Source organism: Tachyglossus aculeatus, chromosome 15 (assembly GCF_015852505.1).
Source record: "Tachyglossus aculeatus isolate mTacAcu1 chromosome 15, mTacAcu1.pri, whole genome shotgun sequence".
Taxonomy (NCBI): Eukaryota; Metazoa; Chordata; class Mammalia; order Monotremata; family Tachyglossidae; genus Tachyglossus; species Tachyglossus aculeatus.
In genome coordinates this window covers 27,032,516-27,057,696 of record NC_052080.1, presented here as the reverse complement: position 1 = coordinate 27,057,696, position 25,181 = coordinate 27,032,516, and the positions used below count along the sequence as shown (strand labels likewise).

The 25,181-nt window shown below is 56.0% G+C and overlaps 1 protein-coding gene across 1 annotated transcript; it reads right to left on the bottom strand.

Moving 5' to 3' along the window:
• Positions 1-7,406: 7,406 nt before the first annotated feature.
• ZNF341 (zinc finger protein 341) lies at positions 7,407-23,617 on the bottom strand. Its single transcript, XM_038757452.1, has 14 exons — positions 23,509-23,617; positions 21,715-21,902; positions 20,736-20,888; positions 19,833-20,060; positions 18,786-18,981; positions 18,295-18,379; positions 17,986-18,176; positions 17,604-17,794; positions 13,357-13,565; positions 12,432-12,528; positions 11,880-12,012; positions 11,518-11,629; positions 10,052-10,122; positions 7,407-9,548 (listed from the first exon to the last, which is right to left on the bottom strand). The coding sequence occupies exons 1-14, from the start codon at positions 23,615-23,617 to the stop codon at positions 9,046-9,048; spliced, it is 2,466 nt and encodes an 821-aa protein (XP_038613380.1). The 3' UTR covers positions 7,407-9,045.
• Between the last annotated feature and the right edge of the window lie 1,564 nt (positions 23,618-25,181).

Here is a 25,181-nt window from a genome sequence, read left to right as displayed (position 1 = left end):
CACCGCCGCCTCCCGCTGCCGACTAGGCCCCGGCCGCGCCCCGGCCGGCGTCAGGGCGCCCGGCGATGACTACAATCCCCAGCAGCCCCCGCGCCCGCCCGGCCTTGGGGCCCGCGGCGGGACGCGCGCGGGGGCTGCCGGGACTTGTAGTCCCCTCCCCCCCTGCGCCCACGGGCCGAGCGGGCGGCGCGGGGCACGTCGGTCAAAGGTCAGCGCGGCCTGCTGGGAGTTGTAGTCTCTGCGGCCTGAGGCCGGCCCACTCTATTTGATCATCATCATCAATCGTATTTATTGAGCGCTTACTATGTGCAGAGCACTGTACTAAGCGCTTGGGAAGTACAAATTGGCAACATATAGAGACAGTCCCTACCCAACAGTGGGCTCACAGTCTAATACTATTATCATTTGATGATAATAATAATAATAATAATAATGATGGCATTTGTTAAGCGCTTACTATGTGCCAAGCACTGTTCTAAGCGCTGGGAGGGATACAAGGTGATCAGGTTGCCCCGCATGGGGCTCACAGTCATCATTCCCATTTTACAGATGTGGTAACTGAGGCTCCGAGAAGTTAAGTGACTTGCCCAAGGTCAAACGGCAGACATGTGGCAGAGCTGGGATTCGAACCCATGACCTCTGGCTCCAAAGCCCGGGCTCTTTCCACTGAGCCATGCTGCTTCTCCAATAATAATAATAATAATGATGGCATTTATTAAGCCCTTACTATGTGCAAAGCACTGTTCTAGGCGCTGGGGAGGTTACAGGGTGATCAGGTTGTCCCATGGGGGGGCTCACAGTCTTAATCCCCATTTTACAGATGAGGTAACGGAGGCCCAGAGAAGTGAAGTGACTTGCCCAAAGTCACACAACTGACAAGTGGCGGAGCCGGGAATTGAACCCACGACCTCTGACTGCTTCTCAATAAATACGATTGATGATTATCAATCAATCAATCGTATTTATTGAGCGCTTACTGTGTGCAGAGCACTGTACTAAGCGCTTGGGAAATACAAGTCGGCAACACATAGAGACAGTCCCCACCCAACAGCGGGCTCACAGTCTAGAAGTGATGATTATGGCATTTATTTTTATAATGGCATTTATTAAGCACTTACTATGTGCAAGGCACTGTTCTAAGCGCTGGGGGGATACAAGGTGATCAGGTTGTCCCACAGGGGGCTTACAGTCTTCATCCCCATTTTACAGATGAGGTAACTGAGGCCCCGAGAAGTGAAGTGACTTGCCCAAGGTCACACAATAATAATAGTGGTATTTGTTAAGCGCTTACTATGTGCCAAGCACTGTTCTAAGCGCTGGGGGAGATACAAGGTAATCAAGTTGTCCCACGTGGGGCTCACAGTCTTCATCCCCATTTTACAGGTGAGGGAACTGAGGCCCAGAGAAGTTAAGTGACTTGCCCTAGGTCACACAGCTGACAAGTGGCGGAGCGGGGATTTGAACCCACAACCTCTGGCTCCCCAGCCCGTGCTCTTTCCACTGAGCTACACTGCTTCTCATCCCCATTTTACAGATGAGGTAATTGAGACCCAGAGAAGTGAAGTGACTTGCCCAAGGTCACACAACTGACAAGTGGCAGAGGCAGAATTCGAACTCATGACCTCTGACTCCGAAGTCCGTGTTCTTTCCACTCAGCCACGCTGCTTAAGCTTTTACTATGTGCAAGGCACTGTTCTAAGCGCCAGGGAGGTTAAAAGGTGATCAGGTTGTCCCACGGGGGGCTCACAGTCTTAATCCCCATTTTACAGATGAGGGAACTGAGGCTCAGAGAAGTGAAGTGACTTGCCCAAAGTCACACAGCTGACAAGTGGCGGAGCCGGGGTTTGAAACCATGGCCTCTGACTTAAAAGCCCAGGCTCTTTCCACTGAGCCACGCTGCTTCTCCTATTTATTTTACTTGTACATATTGACTATTCTATTTATTCTATTTTGTTAATAGGTTTTGTTGTCAGTCTCCCCTTTCTAGACTGCGAGCCCGTGGTTGAGTAGGGACCGTCTCTATATGTTGCCGACTTGGACTTCCCAAGCGCTTAGCACACAGTAAGTGCTCAATTAATACCTTGGAATGAGTGAATTAATGAAAAGGACGGGGCCACTGCCCTTCTCCCTCACCCAGCCTTGCCCTTCATTTTGGGGTCCGGCCTAGCTGCCCCTGCCAGTCCCCATTGGCCGGGGGGCACTCTTTGGGCAGTTGGCACCTCTTGCCCTTCGTCTTGGGGTCCAGCCCAGCTGCCCCTGCCAGAGTCCCCATTGGCAGGGGGGCAAACTTTGGGCAGTTGCCACCTCTTGCCCTTCATCTTGGGGTCCGGCCCAGCTGCCCCTGCCAGAGTCCCCATTGGCAGGGGGGCAAACTTTGGGCAGTTGCCACCTCTTGCCCTTCGTCTTGGGGTCCGGCCCAGCTGCCCCTGCCAGAGTCCCCATTGGCAGGGGGGCAAACTTTGGGCAGTTGCCGCCTCTTGCCCTTCGTCTTGGGGTCCGGCCTAGCTTCCCTTGCCAGAGTCCCCATTAGCCGGGGGCAAACTTTGGGCAGTTGCCGCCTCTTGCCCTTCATCTTGGGGTCCGGCCTAGCTTCCCCTGCCAGAGTCCCCATAGGCCGGGGGGCAAACTTTGGGCAGTTGCCGCCTCTTGCCCTTCGTCTTGGGGTCCGGCCTAGCTTCCCCTGCCAGAGTCCCCATTGGCGGGGCAGCAAACTTTGGGCAGTTGCCGCCTCTTGCCCTTCGTCTTGGGGTCCGGCCTAGCTTCCCCTGACAGAGTCCCCATTAGCCGGGGGGCAAACTTTGGGGAGTTGCCGCCTCTTGCCCTTCATCTTGGGGCCCAGCCCAGCTGCCCCTGCCAGAGTCCCCATTGGTGGGGGGGCAAACTTTGGGCAGTTGCCGCCTCTTGCCCTTCATCTTGGGGTCCGGCCTAGTTTCCCCTGCCAGAGTCCCCATTGGCCGGGGGGCAAACTTTGGGGAGTTGCCGCCTCTTGCCCTTTGTCTTGGGGTACGGCCTAGCTTCCCCTGCCAGAGTCCCCGTTGGCCGGGGGGCAAACTTTGGGGAGTTGCCGCCTCTTGCCCTTCGTCTTGGGGCCCGGCCTAGCTTCCCCTGCCAGAGTCCCCGTTGGCCGGGGGGCAAACTTTGGGGAGTTGCCGCCTCTTGCCCTTCATCTTGGGGTCCGGCCCAGCTGCCCCTGCCAGAGTCCCCATTAGCCGGGGGGCAAACTTTGGGCAGTTGCCGCCTCTTGCCCTTCGTCTTGGGGCCCGGCCCAGCTGTCCCTGCCAGAGTCCCCGTTGGTCAGGGGGCAAACTTGGGGCAGTTGGCACCTCTTGCCCTTCGTCTTGGGGTCTGGCCTAGTTTCCCCTGCCAGAGTCCCCATAGGTCGGGGGGCAAACTTTGGGCAGTTGCCGCCTCTTGCCCTTCGTCTTGGGGTCCGGCCCAGCTTCCCCTGCCAGAGTCCCCATTGGCCGGGGGGCAAACCTGGGGCAGTTGCCGCCTCTCGGGGCCATGTTTTCAGGAGCTGCAGCAGGGACAGACACCAAGCAATCAGTGGAATTGAGGAAGAGTTTACTTGTGTGCAGAGCACTGCACTAAGCGCTTGGGAGAGTACACCGCAATAGACTGGGGAGACATTACAATGTAGTGGAATCGTTAGACGCCATCTCTGCCCTCAAGGAGCGTACACTCTAGTCGGGGAGACAGGAGTTAAAATAAATTACCAAGAGGGGAAGCAGCAGAGTCTAGGGGTATGTACACTGTACTTCTAGACTGTGAGCCCGTTGTTGGGTAGGGACCGTCTCTATATGTTGCTGACTTGTACTTCCGAAGCGCTTAGTACAGTGCTCTGCACACCGTAAGGCTCAATAAATACGACTGAATGAATCGTGCATCAGTGCTGTGGGGCTGGGAGTCAGGTGAGCACAGTGTAGCGGAAGGTCATGGGTTCTGATCCCGGCTCTGCCCCTAGTCTGCGGTGTGACCTTGGGCAAGTCACTTGTCTGTGCCTCAGTTACTTCCCCTGCAAAATGGGGATCGAGACTGTAAGCCCCACATGGGACGGGGAATGTGTCCAACCCGCTTTCCTCGTATACACCCCAGCGGTTAGTACGGTGCCTGATGCATAGTAAGCGCTTAAAAATAATAATGATGATGGCATTTATTAAGCGCTTACTATGTGCAAAGCGCTGTTCTAAGCGCTGGGGAGGTTACAAGGTGATCAGGTTGTCCCACGGGGGGCTCGCAGTCAATCCCCATTTTACAGATGAGGTAACTGAGACCCAGAGAAGTGACTTGCCCAGTCACACAGCTGACAATTGGCAGAGCAATGATTTGAACCCATGGCTTCTGACTCCAAAGCCCCTGCTGTGCTCTTTCCACTGAGCCACGCTGCTTCTCTACCATAACTATTAGTGTAAGCACCAAAATGCTTCGGGTTTATAGCCGCGAATGCATCACTGGCGGTGAGAATTACGTCTTCAAACTCTATTGCACCATTTCAAGGGCTCAGAACCAGGCTCCGCACACAGCAGGTGCTCAATAAATTTATTGATTTTGCAGAGGATGCCTTAGCTGCGGAAGGCAAGCAGGGGCAGAAACAGTGCCTCGCATTAGGCACCTCTCTACTTGTGCCCCCAAATCAGGGTGGCGGATGAGTTTGTCCCTTATCTGGGCTCACGCTCGGTCAGCTCAATCCCAGTCAGAGCAGCAGTGGAGGAACCCAGCTGGGCCACACTGTGCAATGGTAAAAACAAAAAAATCAGACTAAAAACACGTGCTGCCCATGCTGGAGGGGCTCTTTTGGCCCCGAGATTATTGCCAAGGTGTGTATGAAAAAAACTTCCCTGAAAACAAAGGATCCAGAAGTACAAATGTTGAGAAGTCAACTCCTCAAAGGATCCGCAGGGTCACCGTTCCCTGGGGACAGTTAATGAGGGAGCCTGGATGTCCGTCCCTCAACTAGAAGATTGTGCTCTACCTTGGGGAGTGTGTGACTCTCACAACTATGACCGGGAAGATGAATTGAGAAGGCAGACGGTCGTCTCCGAGGCCGGAACTAAGAGGCTCGGCTTCGTAACTGGAAAAACGGTGGTTCTATCCCCACGTGGAGCTCAACGGGGATGAACGGGAGGTAGCTCTTTTGGGAGAAAAACCCTGGCACCAGTTAGACGGAGAAAGACAGATTAGGCCCCCAAATGGCAGAAAACCTTCTACAAGCACGAAGGCAAGTGGCACCAACTCGTACTGTCCCTTAAATTGGCACAGCTTTACTCAGAGGTGATTGTGAGCAGTACTTAAAAATGCATTTTTTTACCCCACAAACGCCCCTTCCTGTCCATACATCCCACTCTCATCGTTCAGTGCGGGTGTGCTAACTGTGTCTCACAGGCCTGCCCTAGCCCTTCGACTCATCTGTACCAGGGAGGTTGGTCACAGTTCGCCAAGAGAAACTGTCGTAACCATCCAGGATCTTTCGTGGGTTTCAAAGCGTTTGGTAACCGGGGATTGCATTAGAGATGACTGTATTCAACAGAGGACCCAATCGGAAGAGTGGCACAGCTTCCGTGTGCCCCTCTCCGCCCCCATCCCGCGCCACCTCGCCCAGCCGGCTAAACGCTGCGCTGGACAAAATGTACCGTCCCATTCCACAGATGAGAAAATTAATACGGCATCAAGCTTAAGGACTACCGAGGTATGGACTGAACAGAACTCAAGCCAAGGTCTCCCAACCCTGGCGGGATTTTCCTACTGGCCCGAGAGGGCTTGGTTCCTGCGTCATCCTTGGACTGGGTGGCCCTTCCTTCCTGTAACTGTTGGACACAGCCCAGGTCCCATGGGCTCTCCCTCCTCCTCCCTCCCTCGATCCCTGCCCCTTTTTCCTAGGCGTTCAACTGGTCCAACCAGTTCTCAGGGTGATTAAAACCAGCCACGTTTTCGGCTCGGGTCACCATTTGCCAACTCACGGTGCCCGTGCCGGCCAGGAACTCCCGGAGTCCGTGTCAGTTTGCAGTGACTACTTCGAGGACTCGGCGGGGCTGAAGGTTCAGGGCCCTTTAAATCCAGGCCGAGTAGTGGAATTTGGTTTTTCATGACCCCTGAAGACACACTCTGCGGTCCCCCCTCTCACCCTGCCAACTGCCTCTCTCGTTTATCTGCCGTGTGGCCTTGGGCAGGTCGCTTCAGTTCTCCGTGGCTCAGTTATCTCATCTGTAAAATGGGGATTGAGACTGCGCGCCCCAGTCGGGACAGGGACTGTGTCCAAACCGAATGGCTTAGAGCAGCGCCTGGCACATTGTTAGGTGCTTACTAATACTGTAATTATTGCTATCATCATCAGGGAACACAGGACAGGAACTATTTTGACCCTCAAAAATTTCCCCCTCCAGTTACTCTGGAGCTCTCTAATCGTTTTCTCCTGAGGATCCCCAATGCACCTGCTCCCCTGCCCACTTAATAAACCCTACCCTTGGATTGAGAGCCCCTTGGGGACCAAGGGCTGGGTCCAATTCACGTCCACATATCGTTTCCCGGGGCTTAGTATCATGCTTTGCATTCAGGAGGCACTGAATCAATACTGTTTTTACTAATACCATTATATTTTTCCATTCCATTACTTGTCGGTCACTTCGGTTCTGAGGTGTGCCTGCTTCTGGCCTTCACTGTCTGAAACGTCTCTGTTCCCCCCATTAGATACAAACCCTCTGTAGGCAGGGTATGTGGGTTTAATAATAATAATGACATTTGTTAAGTGCTTACTGTGTGCACTGTTCTAAGCGCTGGGGGGATAATAATAATAATGATGGCATTTTGTAAGCGCTTACTACGTGCAAAGCACTGTCCTAAGCGCTGGGGTGGATACAAGGTGATCAGGTTGTCCCACGTGGGGCTCACAGTCTTCATCCCGTCTCTAGATGTTGCCAACTTGGACTTCCCAAACGCTTAGTCCAGTGCTCTGCACACAGTAAGCGCTCAATAAATACGATTATTATTATTATTATTATTACTATTACGAGAAGCAGCGTGGCTCAGTGGAAAGAGCCCGGGCTTTGGAGTCAGAGGTCATGGGTTCGAATCCCGGCTCCGCCACTTGTCAGCTGTGTGACTTCGGGCAAGTCACTTAACTTCTCTGTGCCTCAGTTCCCTCATCTGTAAAATGGGGATTAAGACCGTGAGCCCCCCGTGGGACAACATGATCACCTTGTAACCTCCCCAGCGCTTAGAACAGTGCTTTGCACATAGTAGGCGCTTAATAAATGCCATCAGTATTATTATTATTATCCCTATTTTGCAGATGAGGGAACTCAGGCACAGGGAAGTGAAGTGACTTGCCCAAAGTCACCCAGCCGACAAGTGGCAGAGCCAGGACTAGAACCCATGACCTCTGACACCCAAGCCCGGGCTCTTTCCACTGAGCCACGCTGCATCGCTATTCTTTCCCACTTAGTTCAATACCTAATACTCCGAAGGCACCGGATAAATGCCATCAATTGATCGATGAACCAAATGATCCTCACTTCATCTCCAACACTTACTGAAGAGGAGGACGGCCAGGCTCCTACCCAAGCTGAAGACCCAGAGGGAGGGGATCAGTCTGGAGCAGCCGAGCCCAGGCTGCCACTTCTACCCTCCCTTCCGATCTCTGTTTGACCCACTGCATCATCATCACCAATCGTATTTATTGAGCGCTTACTATGTGCACAGCACTGTACTAAGCGCTTGCAGAGGGAACGTGCTCTCCGCCTGACTCCGCGAGCTCAGCACGGCGCCCCGACCACCCACGGGAAAGTCCCGTACACCCAGGGCAGTCCTCGGCCCACGGCGGGAACCGAATTCGGGGTCTGGCACCCAACGGGCTCCCAGTACGGCACGCCGCGTCCATTAGGCACCCAGTTTGGCGGCCTGCAGGCAGTAGACTAGAGCTAGCTCAACGCTCTGCCCGTGTCCTTACGGTTTGCCAGCATTGTCCTTGTCATCGAGGGTGGCCCCCTGCCCAGGGCCCGCTGGAGAAACACTCTCTGACCTGGCGGCGATGCCAGCCTCGCTCCACTGGGAACGGTCACTGTCCAGTGACGACTTGCAGCTCTCTCCTTGGCTCCCACCGCAAATGCCTGACCCGAGGAGTGGGGCTTGCTATGCCCCCGCCAACTCCCGCCGGGGCTCCTGCAGCCTCAGGCAAAGAGAAACTGAAGTTGACGCTCCTTCACTGACCTCCACCCATTGAGGGGACTGCTCCTAAGGGCACCAGAGGTTACCGAAGGCGGGCACCACCCAACTGATCCCTCACAAGGTCTGTGAAGCCGGCGGCCCCACGTTCAGCCCCAGCAGGGCTAGGCCTCCGATCCGTCTACTTCCCTGGGGGCCCTCTCCTTATCCTAGCTTTCCACTCCCCTCCCTCCCCGTGGGGACTGGGAAATGACAGGAACGGGGCAGCACTTGCCTGCCCGTCTTTAGGAAACCAACGGCGGTCGGCAACGACCTTCCGTCTGGCCAGGAGGGAGACCTGCCCACCGCTGCCGGGCAACAGAGCCCTTCCCGAGCTCAGCCAAGGAGGCATCAGCCCGGCAGCAGAGAGGGCAGGGCAGTGGGCACCAGGGCCAGACACGATCCAAAAGGACTTTCCTGGTCCCCGTGTGATTCCGGGAGGGTGATGGACTGCCTCAGGGGCCGGCACCCAAGCGACAGGAGACCCTTGCATGGTTAGCACTCCGAGTCTGCCCGCAGCCTCTTCCCAGCTCCTGGCACTGAGAGGAGATCCACAGTGGGCACTGTGCCCTTAAGGAGCCCATCCTCTTCCGCTCATGGAGTAAGGAACTGGTCATTCCATTCCTCCCGGCTCGCGGCATAGGGAGCTCACCGCTCTCCCGTTCCCCTGCTTGGAACCTAAGGAGCTCGCCGCTTCCCCAGCTCATCGTGGAGGGAGCTCACTGCTCCCCTGCTCAGAGCCCTTGGGGCGGGGTAGGAAGGCCCGGGCTCTGCTCTGCCAGAGGGCTGACCTCCCCGCCCCGCCGACCCTACCAACTGACGCCCACGCTGGCCCGCGGGCCCCGGCGGTCACTCAGACGTCTGGATGTAGACGGGCACGGCCAGCATGGCACAGGGCCCCTCCGCCCCGGCCTGCAGCTCGGCCAGGGCCAGGTTGGGGCCGAGGTCGTCCGAGTGCCCGGGCACCACGAGCTCCGACTCACCGCCGGCCGTGCCCCCCACCACGATGGACAGCACGGCGTCGGACTCCGCCAACGGCTCCTTGCCCGGGCCCCCCTCCGAGCCCCGCTTGAGCCCCGCCAACCCCAGCGGGTCGGCCAGGGGAAGGGGCAGGGACCCCTTGCGGGCCCGGGCGGGCCGCTTCTTCTGGGGCCGGCGGGCCGGCAGTTCCTTGTCCCTCGGGGCGCCGAGGCGGCAGCGGTGCTCCTTCAGGTACTTTTGGCGGGTGAATCCCTTGCCGCAGCCGGGGCAGCGGTGCTTGTAATTGCCGGTGTGAGAGCGTTGGTGCTCCAGCATGTGGGCGCGGCGGCTGAAGGCCTTGCTGCAGAACTGGCACTTGTGGATCTTCATCCCTGAGCACGGGGAGGAGAGGAGGGCCGAGTCAGCGGGCGGCGGCGGCGGCGGCCCACCCCACTGCCCTTCGGGGACCGGGGCGGTGTCCGCCTCCATGCGGATCCTTCCCCGTTCGGAAAGGAGCTGGAACCCAGCCGGAGCCCGGCACCGGGCTCCGCACACGGCAGGCGTGTAGTACGCTCCCGAGCACACAGCAGGTGCCCAGTCCGACACTCCGCACGCAGCCAGTGCCCGACTCAGTGCTCTGCACATCCCAGGGACTTGACCAATGCTAGTGAATGAACGAATAAATCTTTCGGCATGCGAAACCGCGGTCCGGTGGAAACAGGTAGCCGTCGAGACGTAGGCGGAACTGGGTCTAGAACTCCGGACCCCTACCGCCCGGCCCCGAGTTCCAGGGCCCAGCCCCCTAACCCTTGTGAGGCGTGCCCCGGCCGGCCCCGAGTTCCAGTCCCCTGCCCCCTAACCCTTGTGAGGGGTGCCCCGGCCGGGAGTCACTTACCCGAATGGGAGAGGATGTGGGCCTTCAGTTTGTCTGGTCGGTTGAACTCCTTATTGCAGCCCGTGTGGGTCCTGAAATAAGCCACCGGGACTCGTGACGCTGCATCCCAAACCCTTCCTCCCTCTCTCTCTCCTCCAGCCACCGACCCCAACACCCTCCTCCCGTCTCCCACTTCTCCGATGTCTCGGCTCCACTCTGCGGGCTCAGGGTCCGTGGGCACGGCCTTTTCTGGACCCTCACCCCAGAGAGCCACTGGCCAATGGCAGTGCCAGCTCTCCCCCATCCCACCCATCCACCCTTTTCTCCCTCCGCATCCCAGCTCACGCTCTTCGTTCTTCTCAAGGCTGTGTCTCCTTCTCATCTGCCAACTCAGGCTCACACCCTCACACCCATGCTTGGAGTTCTCCCCCACTTCGGTCGGAAGACCACAGCTTTATCTATCTCCAAAGCCCTTCTGGAATCACATCTCTTCCACCAGGCCTGCTCCGATTCACTTCTAATCTTTCCAAAATATATATCCTGAGAACTGTCCCTTCAGTTCTTTGGTGCCATCTAATCCTCTCCTAAAAAGGTGCCAACTTTTTAAAGACAACGACCTGCAGAGCTGAGACTGGCTCATCCCAGTTCTCTGAGTGACCTAAGAGTCAGAAGGGTCCAAGATGATGGATTTCCGACCAACTTGCTCTCTGGACCGAGGCTTGTCTCCTTCCAGCTTCCTCCCCTGCCCCCTTTACAAAACTGCTTGGTATCTATGCTTCCTGTAGCCCTTATGTCCATATTTTTACACTCTCTCACTTTCTTCTACCAGCCAGCAATTTTAGGATCTGTTTTCTGCAACGACCTACGGTGCTCTTTTAGGGGAGGGATCTATTGTACTCTCCCATGCACTCAGTTCAGTGCTCTGCCCACCATCAATACATCAGCGGTATTTATTGAGTGCTTACAGTATGCAGACCACTGGAGTAAGCGCTTGCAGAGAGTACAATAGAACAGTTGGTGGACGTGATCCCTGTCCACCGGGAACTTAAAGTCTACAGAGGGAGATAGACATTAAAATAAATCGCGGGGAGGGGAAATAGAAGAATAGATGGATATAGACATAAGTGCTGTGGGGCTGGGGTGAATATCAAGGTGCTTAAGGGGTACACGGCCAAATACAACAGGGAAAGTGAGGGTTTCATCTAAAGCCTCTTGTAGATGGGATTTTAGGAGTGTTTTGAAGGCGGGGAGGAGGTGCTCAATAAATACTACTGATGGGTTGTATACGCTGCCCCTTGTAACATCTAGTGGGGTTGAAAGAAGATGGGAGAAGAGGAGGAGGGGCTCGCCCGGCCCTGTAGTCGGAGATCCGTGGAGAGGATCGCCCGAGCCTCGGTCCCTAGGCCCTCCTCGCCGTCCCTCCCTTCCGGCCCCCTTTTTCCTCCACCCCGCTCCGTTTCCCTCCTCCCCTTGCCGTGGCGACGTACGAGAAAGGGCATTTGTACTTCTTGAAGGGCTCGTGGATGAGCATATGCCGTTTCAGCTTGTCCTTTCGGTTGAAGGCGGAGTCACACACGGAGCACCGAAAGGGTTTCTCACCTGCACGGGGCAGAGTAAGTCGCGGTCAGAGGAGCAGGGATGGGGCGCTGGGCCCTGGTGCTCCTTTCCCCCCGGTGTAGGGTGCTCCGCTCCCCAGCCCACGGTGCTCCCTCAGTGCCCTCCCTCCTCGGCCCCGCAGCCCTCGGTCCTCAACCGGAAAGGGGGCTCCTGCTCCACACCTCACCCGGGAGCAGCGACGTTTCAGACAGACGGAGGGGACGGAAGGGCAGGCGGGGAGCCCCTCGCCTACCAGAGTGGATGTGCGCGTGTAGCTTGAGGTAGTGCTCTCTGCGGAAGAACTTCTTGCAGATCTGACACTTGAACTTGCCCCCGCTGCCGTGCGTGGGGAGGTGACGCCGCAGGTAGCGTTCGCAGGGGAAAACCTGGTGGAGGGAGCGGGGTCGGGGGACGATGCTTTTGCCGGGGGACTCGCTGGGAATCTCCTCTCCTCAGCGGTCCCTGTTCTGGCAAGGTTCTCCCTGACCTAGGCCGGCCCGACCGACGAGAAATGAGGGGACTGTTCGTATCGCCGCTTAAAGGGGCAGGGAAGGAAGAGGGCAGGCGGGCGGGGAGGCGGGGGTTGAGCTCCAACCCTTTGGAAACACGGCAGGACCAGCCGGCATATGCGAAGCTCCCGACTCCAGGCTCCCGTCCGTCTCCCCACCTCTAGACTGTAAGCTCGTGGGGGGCAGGGAGTGTCACCGCTTCCTGTTGCACTGTACTTTCCCAAGCGCTTAGTACAGTGCTCTGCACCCAGTAAGCGCTCAGTAAACACGACTGAATGAAGAGGGGCAGTACTCACCTTCTGGCAGTGAGGGCAGGGGAAGTTGTGTGTGGCTGTCTGCAAGTGGTGCTCCAGGGCTTCGGGAGTGGAGTATTTGTTGACACATTTGACGCACCTGAATGGAAAGGAGGGGGGAAGAGAAGCAGCGTGGCTCAGTGGAAGGAGCACGGGCTTTGGATTCGGGGGTCACGGGTTCGAATCCCGGCTCTGCCAATTGGCAGCTGGGTGACTTTTCTTCTCTGTGCCTCAGTTCCCTCATCTGTAAAATGGGGATTAAGACTGTGAGCCCACTGTGGGACAGCCTGATCTCCTTGTAACCTCCCCAGCGCTTAGAACAGTGCTTTGCACATAGTAAGCGCTTAATAAATGCCATTATAAAAATAAAAATAAAAAAAGAGACAGCGACGTTGGCGGCGACACTGGAGTCGGACCAGAGGCTGAGGTTCTGGCTGGCCTCTGGGCTCCGGGCTCGTGACCTAGAAACAGCCTGGCTTCCCGATTTGAACTATGGGGCCCGAGGAGGGAGAAAGGTCTGGCCGATCTGGATCCGAGATCCCCTGTTTCCAGCTTCCTTCTCCTTCCTGGGCCTCAGTTTCCCCACTAGCCAAAGGGACATGGCAGAGCTTGCAGAGCTTCAGACGGGGGCCCTACCGCACTAGCACACGTCTTGTGATTTCCTGGAAATCTCTGACGAGGATTTGGACCGTCCCCCACTTCTGGCTCGCCAGGCCCAAAAAAGAACAATCCTGAATCCCGTGCCCGGCGCCTGCGAGACAGCATCCTCCCTACCTCCCGCCCGGGCACCAGTCCTAAGTCACCCCGAATCATTTCTTTCCCAGAGGAGTGCACACTACTACTTCTGCCCTGCCCTTCTCCCCGGCTCCGGGGTGGAGAGGAGGCCGGGATCGGGAGAAGGGGACCGAGGTGGGGAGGGAATTTTTACTTGTAAGCAGCTACATCCTTCTTGAGGCTGTGCTGGGGCAGGAGGCTGTGGGAATACTGGTGCATGCCCAGCTCATATAGGCAGGGGAAGTCCTTGCTGCATAAGTGGCAGCGGTAGCTCAGCTCCTCCTGATGGCTCTTGATGTGCTCCAGGAACGGGTCCAGTTTCTGGAACGTCTGGGCACAGCTCTTCACGACGCACTTGTACACCTGCGGAATCGGGGAGGGAGAATTAATTCACTTAATTCTCTCTCATTCACCCCTCACATCCAAGCCGGCACCAAAACCTGCCGGTCTCAGCTCCGCAACATTGCCAAGATCCACCCTTTCCTCTCCATCCCAACCGCTACCCTGCTCATTCAAGCTCTCATCCTATCCCGTCTGGACTACTGCACCAGCCTTCTCTCTGATCTCCCATCCTCGTGTCTCTCTCCACTTCAATCCATACTTCATGCTGCTGCCCGGATTATCTTTGTCCAGAAACGCTCTGGGCATATTACTCCCCTCCTCAAAAATCTCCAGTGGCTACCAATCAATCTGCGCATCAGGCAGAAACGCCTCACCCCGGGCTTCAAGGCTGTCCATCCATCCCCTCGCCCCCTCCTCCCTCACCTCCCTTCTCTCCTTCTCCAGCCCAGCCCGCACCCTCTGCTCCTCCGCCGCTAATCTCCTCACCGTGCCTCAGTTCTCGCCTGTCCCGCCATCGACCCCCGGCCCACGTCCTCCCCCGGGCCTGGAATGCCCCCAATCCCTCTGCCCATCCGCCAAGCTCGCTCTCTTCCTCCCTTCAAGGCCCTGCTGAGAGCTCACCTCCTCCAGGAGGCCTTCCCAGACTGAGCCCCTTCCTTCCTCTCCCCCTCATCCCCCTCTCCATCCCCCCCATCTTACCTCCTTCCCTTCCCCACAGCACCTGTATATATGTATATATGTTTGTACATATTTATTACTCTATTTTACTTGTACATATCTATTCTATTTATTTTATTTTGTTAGTATGTTTGGTTTTGTTCTCTGTCTCCCCCTTTTAGACTGTGGGCCCACTGTTGGGTAGGGACTGTCTCTATATGTTGCCAACTTGTACTTCCCAAGCGCTTAGTACAGTGCTCTGCACATAGTAAGCGCTCAATAAATATGATTGATTGATTGATTGATTGATAGACGCCAGCGAAGCCGAGCTGGGGTGGGCCAGGGCTGGATGCAGGGTGGCTGAGAGTGGGCCAGGGCAGATGGGGGGCAAGCTGGGGGCAGGTAATGGAGCAAGGAGACCCCCAGGACGCTTTATGACTCCAGGACAGAGGAGCCGTCTCACAAGCTCGGGGGCAGAGTGTGGGACTGGGGTGGCGGCTGGTGGGAAATACACGGCGTGTGTGCTCTACCTTGCCCTTTTCGGAGCTCCTTTCCTTTCATTTGTTCACTCATTCATTCATTCGATCGTATTAATTGAGCGCTTACTGTGTGCACAGCACTGTACTAAGCGCTTGGGAAGTCCAAGTTGGCAACATCTAGAGACGGTCCCTACCCAACAGCGGGCTCACAGTCTAGGAGGGACTTTCCTTCATTCATTCACTCATTCAGTCGTATTTGAAGCAGCGTGGCTCAGTGGAAAGAGCACGGGCTTTGGAGTCAGGGGTCATGGGTTTGAATCCCGACTCCGCCACCTGTCAGCTGTGGGACCTTGGGCAAGCCACTTCACTTCTCTGTGCCTCAGTTACCTCACCTGTAAAATGGGATTAAGACTGCGAGCCCCACGTGGGACAACCTGATCACCTTGTATCCCCCCAGCGCTTAGAACAGTGCTTTGCACATAGTAAGCGCTTAATAAACACCATTATTATTATTATTATTATTGAGCGCTTACTGCGTGCAGAGCACTGTACTAAGCGCTTGGAAAGTCCAAGTTGGCAACATATAGAGAGGGTCCCTACCCAACAGCGGATTCACAGTCTAGAAGGGACTTTCATTCATTCATTCATTCAATCATATTTATCGAGCGCTTACTGTGTGCAGAGCACTGTACTAAGCACTTGGGAAGTCCAAGTTGGCAACATCTAGAGACAGTCCCTACCCAACAGCGGGCTCACAGTCTAGAAGGGGGAGATGGAGAACAAAACAAAACATATTAACAAAATAAAATAAAGAGAATAAATATGTACAAGTAAAATAAATAAATCACTCACCAGTGCTTACCCAGTGAGTGTGCCCAGATACTATCAATCAATCAATCGTATTTATTGAGCGCTTACTGTGTGCAGAGCACTGTACTAAGCGCTTATAATAATAATGATGGCATTTATTAAGCGCTTACTATGTGCAAAGCACTGTTCTAAGCGCTGGGGAGGTTACGAGGAAATCAGGTTGTCCCACGGGGGAGCTCACAGTCTTAATCCCCATTTTCCAGATGAGGGATCTGAGGCCCAGAGAAATGAAGTGACTTGTCCAAGGTCCCACAGCTGACAAATCAAATCCCGGCTCTGCCGCTTGTCAGCTGTGTGACTTGGGGAAAGTCACTTCACTTCTCTGGGCCTCAGTTCCCTCCTCCGTAAAATGGGGATTAAGACTGTGAGCTCCACGTGGGACAACCTGATCACCTTGTATCCCCCCTGGCGCTTAGAACAGGGCTTTGCACATACTAAGCGCTTAACAAATGCCATTATTATTATTATTATTCTCTGGGCCTCAACCACCTCCTCTGTAAAGTGGGGATTAAGACTGTGAGCTCCACGTGGGACAACCTGATCACCTTGTATCCCCCCCGGCGCTTAGAACAGTGCTTTGCACATAGTAAGCGCTTAACAAATGCCACTATTATTATTATTATATTCTGGGCCTCAGCTACCTCCTCTGTAAAATGGGGATTAAGACTGTGAGCTCCACGTGGGACAACCTGATCACCTTGTATCCCCCCCGGCGCTTAGAACAGGGCTTTGCACATAGTAAGCGCTTAACAAATGCCATTATTATTATTATTATTCTCTGGGCCTCAGCTACCTCCTCTGTAAAATGGGGATTAAGACTGTGAGCTCCACGTGGGACAACCTGATCACCTTGTATCCCCCCCAGCGCTTAGAACAGTGCTTTGCACATAGTAAGCGCTTAACAAATGCCATTATTATTATTATTATTCTCTTGCACATAGTAAGCGCTTAACAAATGTCATTATTATTATTATTATTCTCTGGGCCTCAGCTACCTCCTCTGTAAAGTGGGGATTAAGACTGTGAGCTCCACGTGGGACAACCTGATCACCTTGTAAATTCCCCAGCACTTAGAACAGTGCTTTACACATACTAAGCGCTTAACAGATGCCATTATTATTATTATTATTATTATTCTCTGGGCCTCAGCTACCTCCTCTGTAAAGTGGGGATTAAGACTGTGAGCTCTACGTGGGACAACCTGATCACCTTGTATCCCCCCCCCCCCCCCCCCCCCCCGGCGCTTAAAACAGTGCTTTGCACACAGTAAGCGCTTAACAAATGCCATTATTATTATTCTCCCTCAGCTACCTCCTCTGTAAAGTGGGGATTAAGACTGTGAGCTCCACGTGGGACAACCTGATCACCTTGTATCCCCCCCGGCGCTTAGAACAGTGCTTTGCACATAGTAAGCGCTTAACAAATGCCATTATTATCATTATTATTCTCTGGGCCTCAGCTACCTCCTCTGTAAATATTTATTTATTTTACTTGTACATTTCTATCCTATTTACTTTATTTTGTTGGTTTGTTTGGTTCTGTTCTCTGTCTCCCCCTTTTAGACTGTGAGCCCACTGTTGGGTAGGGACTGTCTCTATGTGTTGCCAATTTGTACTTCCCAAGCGCTTAGTACAGTGCTCTGCACACAGTAAGCGCTCAATAAATACGATTGATTGATTGATTGATTAAGACTGTGAGCTCCACGTGGGACAACCTGATCACCTTGTAAATTCCCCAGCGCTTAGAACAGTGCTTTGCACATAGTAAGCGCTTAATAAATGCCATCATTATTATTATAAGCGCTTAGTACAGTGCTCTGCACACAGTAAGCGCTCAATAAATACGATTTATTGATTGATTGATAGTATCTGGGCACGCTCACTGGGTAAGCACTGGTGAGTGATTTATTTATTTTACTTGTTATTATTATTATTATTAATTGGCAGAGCCGGGATTTGAACGCACGACCTCTGACTCCGGAGCCCGAGTTCTTTCCACTGAGCCACGCTGCTTCCGGATACTCGCCAGAACCCAGCTGCCCGTGACGGCTCACCTGCTCGTTCTTGTGCTGCGTCATGTGCGACTTGAGCTGGAAGTAAGTGCCGAACTTGCTGGGGCAGAACTGACACTGATAGGAGCTGTCAATCAGTACCACCTGCTTGGCTTCCAACCTTTCCGCCTCCCCCTCCGTGGCCGGAGCCTGGACCGGGGGCTGGGGAGCGCTCCGGGGGGCCTGGCTGAGCCCTGCCGAGAAGCGCCGGGTGGCAGGCGCAGACGGGGCGGAGAAAATAGGGACGGAGAGATGCGGCGTGCCGTCCTCCGGGGAGCTGGGGCCGAGGCTCGACCGAGTCTGTCAGGCCGGGCCCCGGCCCCGCCCGCAAGCCTCCCGAGATCCGACCCCGGATGACGGCAGAAGCTCGCCGGCCCGCGCTTACCTGGGCTTTCCTCGCCCTCCTGCCGGCTGGGGTCCAGGGCCATGACCTGCACCGTCACCGAGTTATGGGAGATGGTGCAGCCGTGGCCCGGGGGCCACACCTTGTGGGTCTGCATGTGCTTCTTCACATTCGACTTCTGCGCGAAGGCCCGGCCACAGACGATGCACTGGAAGGGCTTCTCCCCGGTGTGGCTGCGAGGACACGGGCGCTCGTCGGCTTGGCCCGGGGACGCGCCCGTTGGCCGGCCAAGGGCCCGGAGGGAGAGGCCCCACCTCCGGACCCGCCGCCCTCCCCTCCCCGCGGCGATACCTTCGGATGTGCTGCTGCAGGTCAAAGTTCTTGGTGAACGTCTTGCTGCAGTACGTGCACTTGAGCTTCTGAGACTTGGGCTTCCCTGGCAACGGAGCAGGGTGACCCGGGGAGCCGGGAGCTCAGGGTGGGTGCGGCCCCGAGCCTGCAGCCCAGCCTTCGGGGGACTAAACCGGAGCCTCCCGGGTCACCCGGCACAGTGTGGGACCCCCCTCCTCCTTCTCCCCACTCCCAACCTGGAGGGGAATCCAGAGGCAGCGGATGCACCGGCGACCGGCCCGGCCCCCGGGGTGGCTGGGGGGGACAGATTAGATCACCTTGACCCCCTTGACCCTAAGGGACTCTCACCAAAAAACTCCCCCGCCTCGGAAAGGGTAGGCAGCCCGGATACCCATTTCCCTGGCTCTCCCTCTGCCCACCCTGGCCTCCTCTGGGGGCAAGGAAAAGAGGCCTGTCAGAGGGGTGCCCCATGGCGGTTGGCCAAACCCTACCTTCCTGCAGCTCGTTGTCAACTTTGGGGCGCCGGGGCTTCACGGTCGAGGCGGCGTCGAAGACTGCCAGGCCGCCCGCGTTGGAGGGGGCCAGGGGGACGGCCGGGCTCGGGCCCTTGGGCTTGAAGCCCTGTTTCCCGGGACTGTACCCCGGGGGGTTGGGATACACGGGGGTCTCCACGCACTGGCCCGGCACCTGGAAGCACAGGCCCGTCCATCAGGGCTCGGGCACTGGCCCGTAGGTCTCGGTCCCGGTCCCCAGAGCTGCGGCCGCAACCTGGCCCGGCCCCCCGCGCCCCCGGCCCGTTACCCTGGGCTACCACCCAAGGCTTCGGTCGAGGGCACGGAGCTCCCTGCCAACCCTATGAGCTGGGGTCCCTCCCTGAACCACCGCCAGCCCGGAGGTGAAGGAGAAGACTCCTTCTTCCCCTTCCTCATCGACTTCCAGGTGGAACGTTGGCCATCGTCCTCCTTCGTTCCCCCTCCGCCCCTCAAGGGGCCACCGACGTGGACACGGGAACTACCATGGACACGTGGCATTGGGCTGCTCTTCCCCCAAAGAGGCTAGATGGCCAAGGAGAGAGGGAAGGCTAAAAGACCCCAGCTTAGCGGATCCCGGGCCCCTGCCCTCAGACTCCACGCTGAGCCCTGGGGGGAGGGAGTGGGAGGAGAACTGGGTCCCCAGGGGCAGGCCAAAATTAGAGGCCAAGCCTCCTGCCCTCCACTGACCCTCATTAAGCCTCCGATCTCCCAAGCTGACTCCGACCCGCTGGATGCAGGGCTTCCCCACTCTCCCTCGTTGGCTGTGCTCCCTGCTTCCCCTCGGGCTCCTAACGGCGCTTCCCCCTCCCAGTAAGTGTCCATCTGATCCCAGGGCCGGCTTCCAGACCTGTGCCCTCCCTCACCCGGCCCCCGCCTGAATTCTCTACCTTGACTCGGCCCCACTGTCTTCCTTCCCCAGAGCAGTCGCCCACAGGCCGCAACCGCCAGGCCTTCCCTCTCGGCTCTGGAGACCCACCGAGACGCCCAGGGCGTGTGGCACGTTACCTCGATTGGTGGGTACGGGGTCATCCCCAGCGCCTGGATCTCCACGGTGCTGGCGGCTGCGCTGTACACTTCCACCACCCCTCCGCCACCGGAGCCGGCGGCCCCGGGGGCCCCTAGGGCCTGCGGGGCTGGCGGCGGGGGCTGGGGTGGGAGAGGGGGAGGCGGCGGAGGAGGAGGAGGAGGCTGAGGGGTGAGGTAGCCGGTCCCCGAGTGCATATTCAAGCTGTTCTAGAAATCAGAATGGGGAAAAGTGGTGCGATCCTGCGGGAGGACGCGGCTCGAAGCCACGAGTCGCACCACTGCGACATCTCTTACCCTGGCTGGCCTGGAAACCGGGCCCGCCTGGAGGAAGGTCCAGAGAGGGTGCTTGGGAACAACGGTCTACGCCAAACCCACCTGGACCAGGTGGAACGAGACCGGAGAGGGATCCAGAAAGCGGACAATGGCCCTTTGCCTTCCTGTGAATGGCTCGGTCGACGGCTGGAAAGGGCCCCAGAAATCCGGGAGATGCACCCGTGGGGGCACCCTGGCAGCTCTACCCTTCCCTTGGGTTGGATGCCAACCGAAGGCCCAGATGGGCAACTGCTAGGCCTTCAGAGGCAGTTTCTCTTCAAGGACCGGCACCCGGGAAGCTCCGGCCCGGTTCTCGGGTGACCGAGCCCGGCTCTTGGGCGTCCGAGCCCAGATCTCAGGCGAAAGAGCACAGCTCACGGGCAACTGAGCCCAACTCCCGGGATGAAGATCTCAGGCCCCAGGGAGAAGCGGAACCCCTTCAGCCCCCCATCTCTGCAGTTCACCCAGGTTTCAGAAAGAGCACCGGGCCTGCCGCCCACATGGGGCAAGGCCTGCACCCCCGTCTCACCATCGGTACGTCCACAACAATAGACTCCCGGGGCTCCTCACCAGCATGGGCGGCTGCACCGGAGCCATCGGCTGGTCCATGGAGGTGAAGGCGGACATGGCCGACATGAGCACCTCGTCGCTTACCAGGATGTTCCCCTGAACCAAGGTCTGGATAAGAGGGGATGGGGGCACTGTGATATACGTGGAGATCTGCTGTAGGAGACATTCAGACGATTCGCAGGGTTAGCCAGCAACAGGGGCAGCGTCTGTGGGGACAGCAGCTACGGGGTCACCCAGAAACGTCACGCGGCAGGACCTCGGCCTTCAGGTCTCCCCGGGGTCTTCACAGACTGAGGAGTCCAGGGGTTGGTCAGCAGAGGTCACTTCCCTGTTTGTCCATATTTCTTACTCTATTTTACTGGTACCTATCTATTCTACTTATTTTATTTTGTGAGTATGTTTGGTTTTGTTCTCTGTCTCCCCCTTTTAGACCGGGAGCCCACTGTTGGGTAGGGACTGTCTCTATATGTTGCCAACTTGGACTTCCCAAGCGCTTAGTACAGTGCTGTGCACACAGTAAGCGTTCAGTAAATACGACTGATTGATTGATCGATTCATCATGGTGACACTCATTCGTCCGCAGCCACGGACTATTTCTCTCTCCCCAGAGGAGGAAGCGAATCCGCCTCGACCCCACCGACCCCGCGAAGTCGGCCCCCGCGACTGGAGCGTGGCTCACTCACGCGAGGTTCTCCGACTCCTTTTCTGACAACTCAGTCTGCCGGCTGGAAGGTCCCTGAGGGCAGGGATCACGTCTTCTACCTCTATTGGCATTTCCTAAGCGCTCGGTAATGTGCCCCGAACACAGTTACCCCTCAGGACATACTATTGATAGACTGAAGAGGGGCTTGGCTAGCAAATGCAGCTCATCACTGATGAACGAGTGGAGACGTACAAGGGGACTGGGAATTCCCTGCTGTCCAGTCCAGTTTGGGGCCCCGCTTTGTCCCCCCGACCAGGGCGAACCCTTCGCGGCTACCTGGCGGTTGGCGGCCGGGGCCTGCGGTACCGCCGCGGCAGGCAGCGTGTAGATGCTGTTGGTGGCCAGCGAAACCGTGGCCAGTGACGGTGCGGCCCCCTGACACTGCTCCCGTTTGTGCGTCATGAAGGCGGGCAGCGAGTTGAACTGCTTCTTACATTTCCCGCAGAGGAAGACGTCTTCATCATCTGGAGGGCGCGGGGAGCGTTGGCCGGAGCGTTATCGGGGAGAGGGAAGGACAGAAACAGCTTTCAGAGCTCTGCCTGAGGACTCCACGGCTTCTGGGGGACCGCCCCTGGGGTCAGGGACACGAAATCAGCCCCGTGGAAGTAGCGTGGCTTAGTGGCAAGAGTCAGAGGTTGTGGGTTCTGATCCCGGCTCCGCCACTTATCAGCTGTGTGACTTTGGGCCAGTCACTTCACTTCTCTGGGCCTCAGTTACCTCATCCGTAAAACGGGGATGAAGGCTGTGAGCCCCACATGGGACCGCCTTCTATCAACCCCAGAGGTTAGAAAGGTGCTTGGCACATAGTAAGTAAGCGCTGAACAAATACATCATTATTATTCATTCAATCGTATTTATTGAGCGCTTACTGTGTGCAGAGCGCTGTACTAAGCGCTTGGGAAGCACAAGTTGGCAACATATAGAGACGGTCCCTACCCAACAGCGGGCTCACAGTCTAGAAGGGGACATAATAATAATAATAATAATAATAATAATAATAATAATAATAATAACAATAATAATAATAATAACAATAATAAACTGAGGATCATGAACTCCAAGGGCACCAGAGACTTGGGGATGCTGCCACTCCCAATGGACCCCAAACCCTCTCTTTCACACTCACGGCGGCAGCCGTTACCACCTCCGAGCTCTCAAAAGTTCACTACTAACTGGCCTCTCCCACTTTTCCCCTGACTGAACAAATGCCCGTCAAGAAAACTACTTTATCTCCCTGTCAAAATGGATGGCAGCTTGTGACCTGGCTTTACCTCAAAGGATTCTAGGGGCATGTATGACAGAATGTCTACAACGGGAGTTTACTCTCCTGGAGAAATATCAGCACTGTTGTTGTCCTCTCCCTAAGCCCAAATCCTTCCTTATTTTTAGTCATTCATTTGGATGGGGCACTCTGACATGGGCTCTCGTGTCCAACAAATAACTTTAGGAATCCCTAAATGACTTAAGAGACCCAAGGCGTACCTGGGAAGGGCAAAACTGAGCCATCCATGGGCCAGATGTAACTGGGCAAGTTGGGAGAGATGTTCTGCCTTGAGGGTTCCCTGAATGGGGGGTACTGTGTGGGTTTTACACTCCCGCTGACGACAGAATGGAACAGGTTGGGCTTTAAAAGCACGGGAAGGGACTGAAGTTAGACATTAGGTTGAACTTCCCGAGAAGGACAGCAGCCAAACTGCAGCACGTCACCAAAGGACATGGCAGAGTCTTCTCGGGAGCAGCCTGAAAACAGGGCAGCCCTGAGACCTGCACAGGATGATTTCCTTGCAGTCCACCTAAAAGCAGGGTGGGAATTCAATGTGCCATCCCCATTCCTAGTTCCAGAAACTAGAAAAGCTGCCTCAGGCGCTAGCAGAGATTGTCCGAGATGTGGCAGGGGAGGAGTAAGGGAAAGACAGATAAGAGGAAAAGGCGTATTCAGTAGACACTCCCTTCTCAACATGGAGCACGGGATGCGGATGGAAGAAAGGATACCCCCGCTACCCGGCAAGGGAAGGCACGGTTTCAGATGTTGTCCTGATTTTCTACCCCCGGACTGGAAACGGGACTCACCTAAAGACTGGATGGTGGTTGGTGCGTTGACGCTCGGGGCGGTGGGGTCAGGGACCGGCCCCTGACCATCCAAGAGTGACTGGACGGCCAGGACAGTCTGGTTGTCCATCCCTGAGAAAGACATGCAGAGACCCAGTGGAAAAAACCCTCACAAAACCAAGCATAAACCCACCCTACACAAGCAGACTGTTCCCCCCGGCCCCTAATTCGGGACCCCGTTCCTCCACTCTACCTCCAAACCTCCCTGGGGTTTTTCCATCCTTCCTAAATAACCCTGAGCCTTCAATCCCAGATCCAGAGACCTCCCTCTTGAGGTTCCTGTTAGATTGTAACGTCCTTGAGGGCAGGGAAGGGTCTTGGGCTTGTAATATTTCCAAGGACTTAGTATATGGTATGTTGCACCCGTTGCAATTCCAGTTGTAAATGCTATTACTTTTGTCTCCCCTGTTAGAGTGTAAGCATGGACTGTTTAACTTTGTTATTCTGTACTTCCCAACTGCCTTGTACAGTGCACCGTCCTAAGTGGGCACTCAATAAATGCCACCTACTCCTACACTGGATGCCCAACAACAGAGTCACCAGCAATCTCTAGACTGGCTTCACAGACTCCGTCCTCTCCTGGTTCGGGCATTAATATTAATAAATAGAATTACAGATATGTACGTATATAACCAAGTGCTGTGCACCACCCCCGTCTCCTCAACACACTATCCAACCTTGGCTTCACAGACTCCGATCTCCCCTGGTTCTCCTCTTATCTCTCTGGCCGTTCATTCTCAGTCTCCTTTGCGGGCTCCTCCTCCCCCTCCCATCCCCTTACCATAGGGGTTCCTCAAGGGTCAGTTCTCGGTCCCCTTCTGTTCTCGATCTACACTCACTCCCTTGGTGACCTCATTTGCTCCCACGGCTTCAACTATCATCTCTAAGCTGATGACACCCAAATCTCCATCTCTGCCCCTGCTCTCTCTCCCTCCCTTCAGGCTTGTGTCTCCTCCGGCCTTCAGGACATCTCCATCTGGATGTCTGCCCTCCATCTAAAACTCAATATGTCCAAGACCGAGCTCCTTATCTTCCCTCCCAAACCTTGCCCTCTCCCTGACTTTCCCGTCACTGTAGACGGCACTACCATCCTTCCCGTCTCACGAGCCCGTAACCTTGGTGTCATCCTCGACTCCGCTCTCTCGTTCACCCCTCACATCCGATCCGTCACCAAAACCTGCCGGTCTCACCTCCGCAACATCCCCAAGATCCGCCCTTTCCTCTCCATCCAAACTGCTACCTTGCTGGTTCAATCTCTCATCCTATCCCGACTGGATTACTGTATCAGCCTCCTCTCTGATCTCCCATCCTCCTGTCTCGCCCCACTTCAGTCTATATTTCATGCTGCTGCCCGGATCATCTTTGTGCAGAAACGCTCTGGGCATGTTACTCCCCTCCTCAAAAATCTCCAGTGGCTACCAGTCAACCTACGCATCAAGCAAAAACTCCTCACCCTGGGCTTCAAGGCTGTCCATCACCTCGCCCCCCTCCTCCCTCACCTCCCTTCTGTCCTTCTCCAGCCCAGCCCGCACCCTCCACTCCTCCGCCGCTAACCTCCTCACCGTGTCTCGTTCTCGCCCGTCCCGCCGTCGACCCCCGGCCCACGACCTCCCCCAGGCCCGGAATGCCCTCCC

Excerpts from the sequence above, each read along its gene's own strand:
- ZNF341 (XM_038757452.1), bottom strand. The coding sequence starts at position 23,617 with ATGGACAACCAGACTGTCCTGGCCGTCCAGTCACTCTTGGATGGTCAG. Across the intron at positions 20,061-20,735 it reads CGGTGCAGCCGCCCATGCTG|AACAGCTTGAATATGCACTC; the intron begins GTGAGGAGCCCC and ends TCTGATTTCTAG. Across the intron at positions 18,177-18,294 it reads CTGCAGCAGCACATCCGAAG|CCACACCGGGGAGAAGCCCT; the intron begins GTATCGCCGCGG and ends GTGTCCTCGCAG.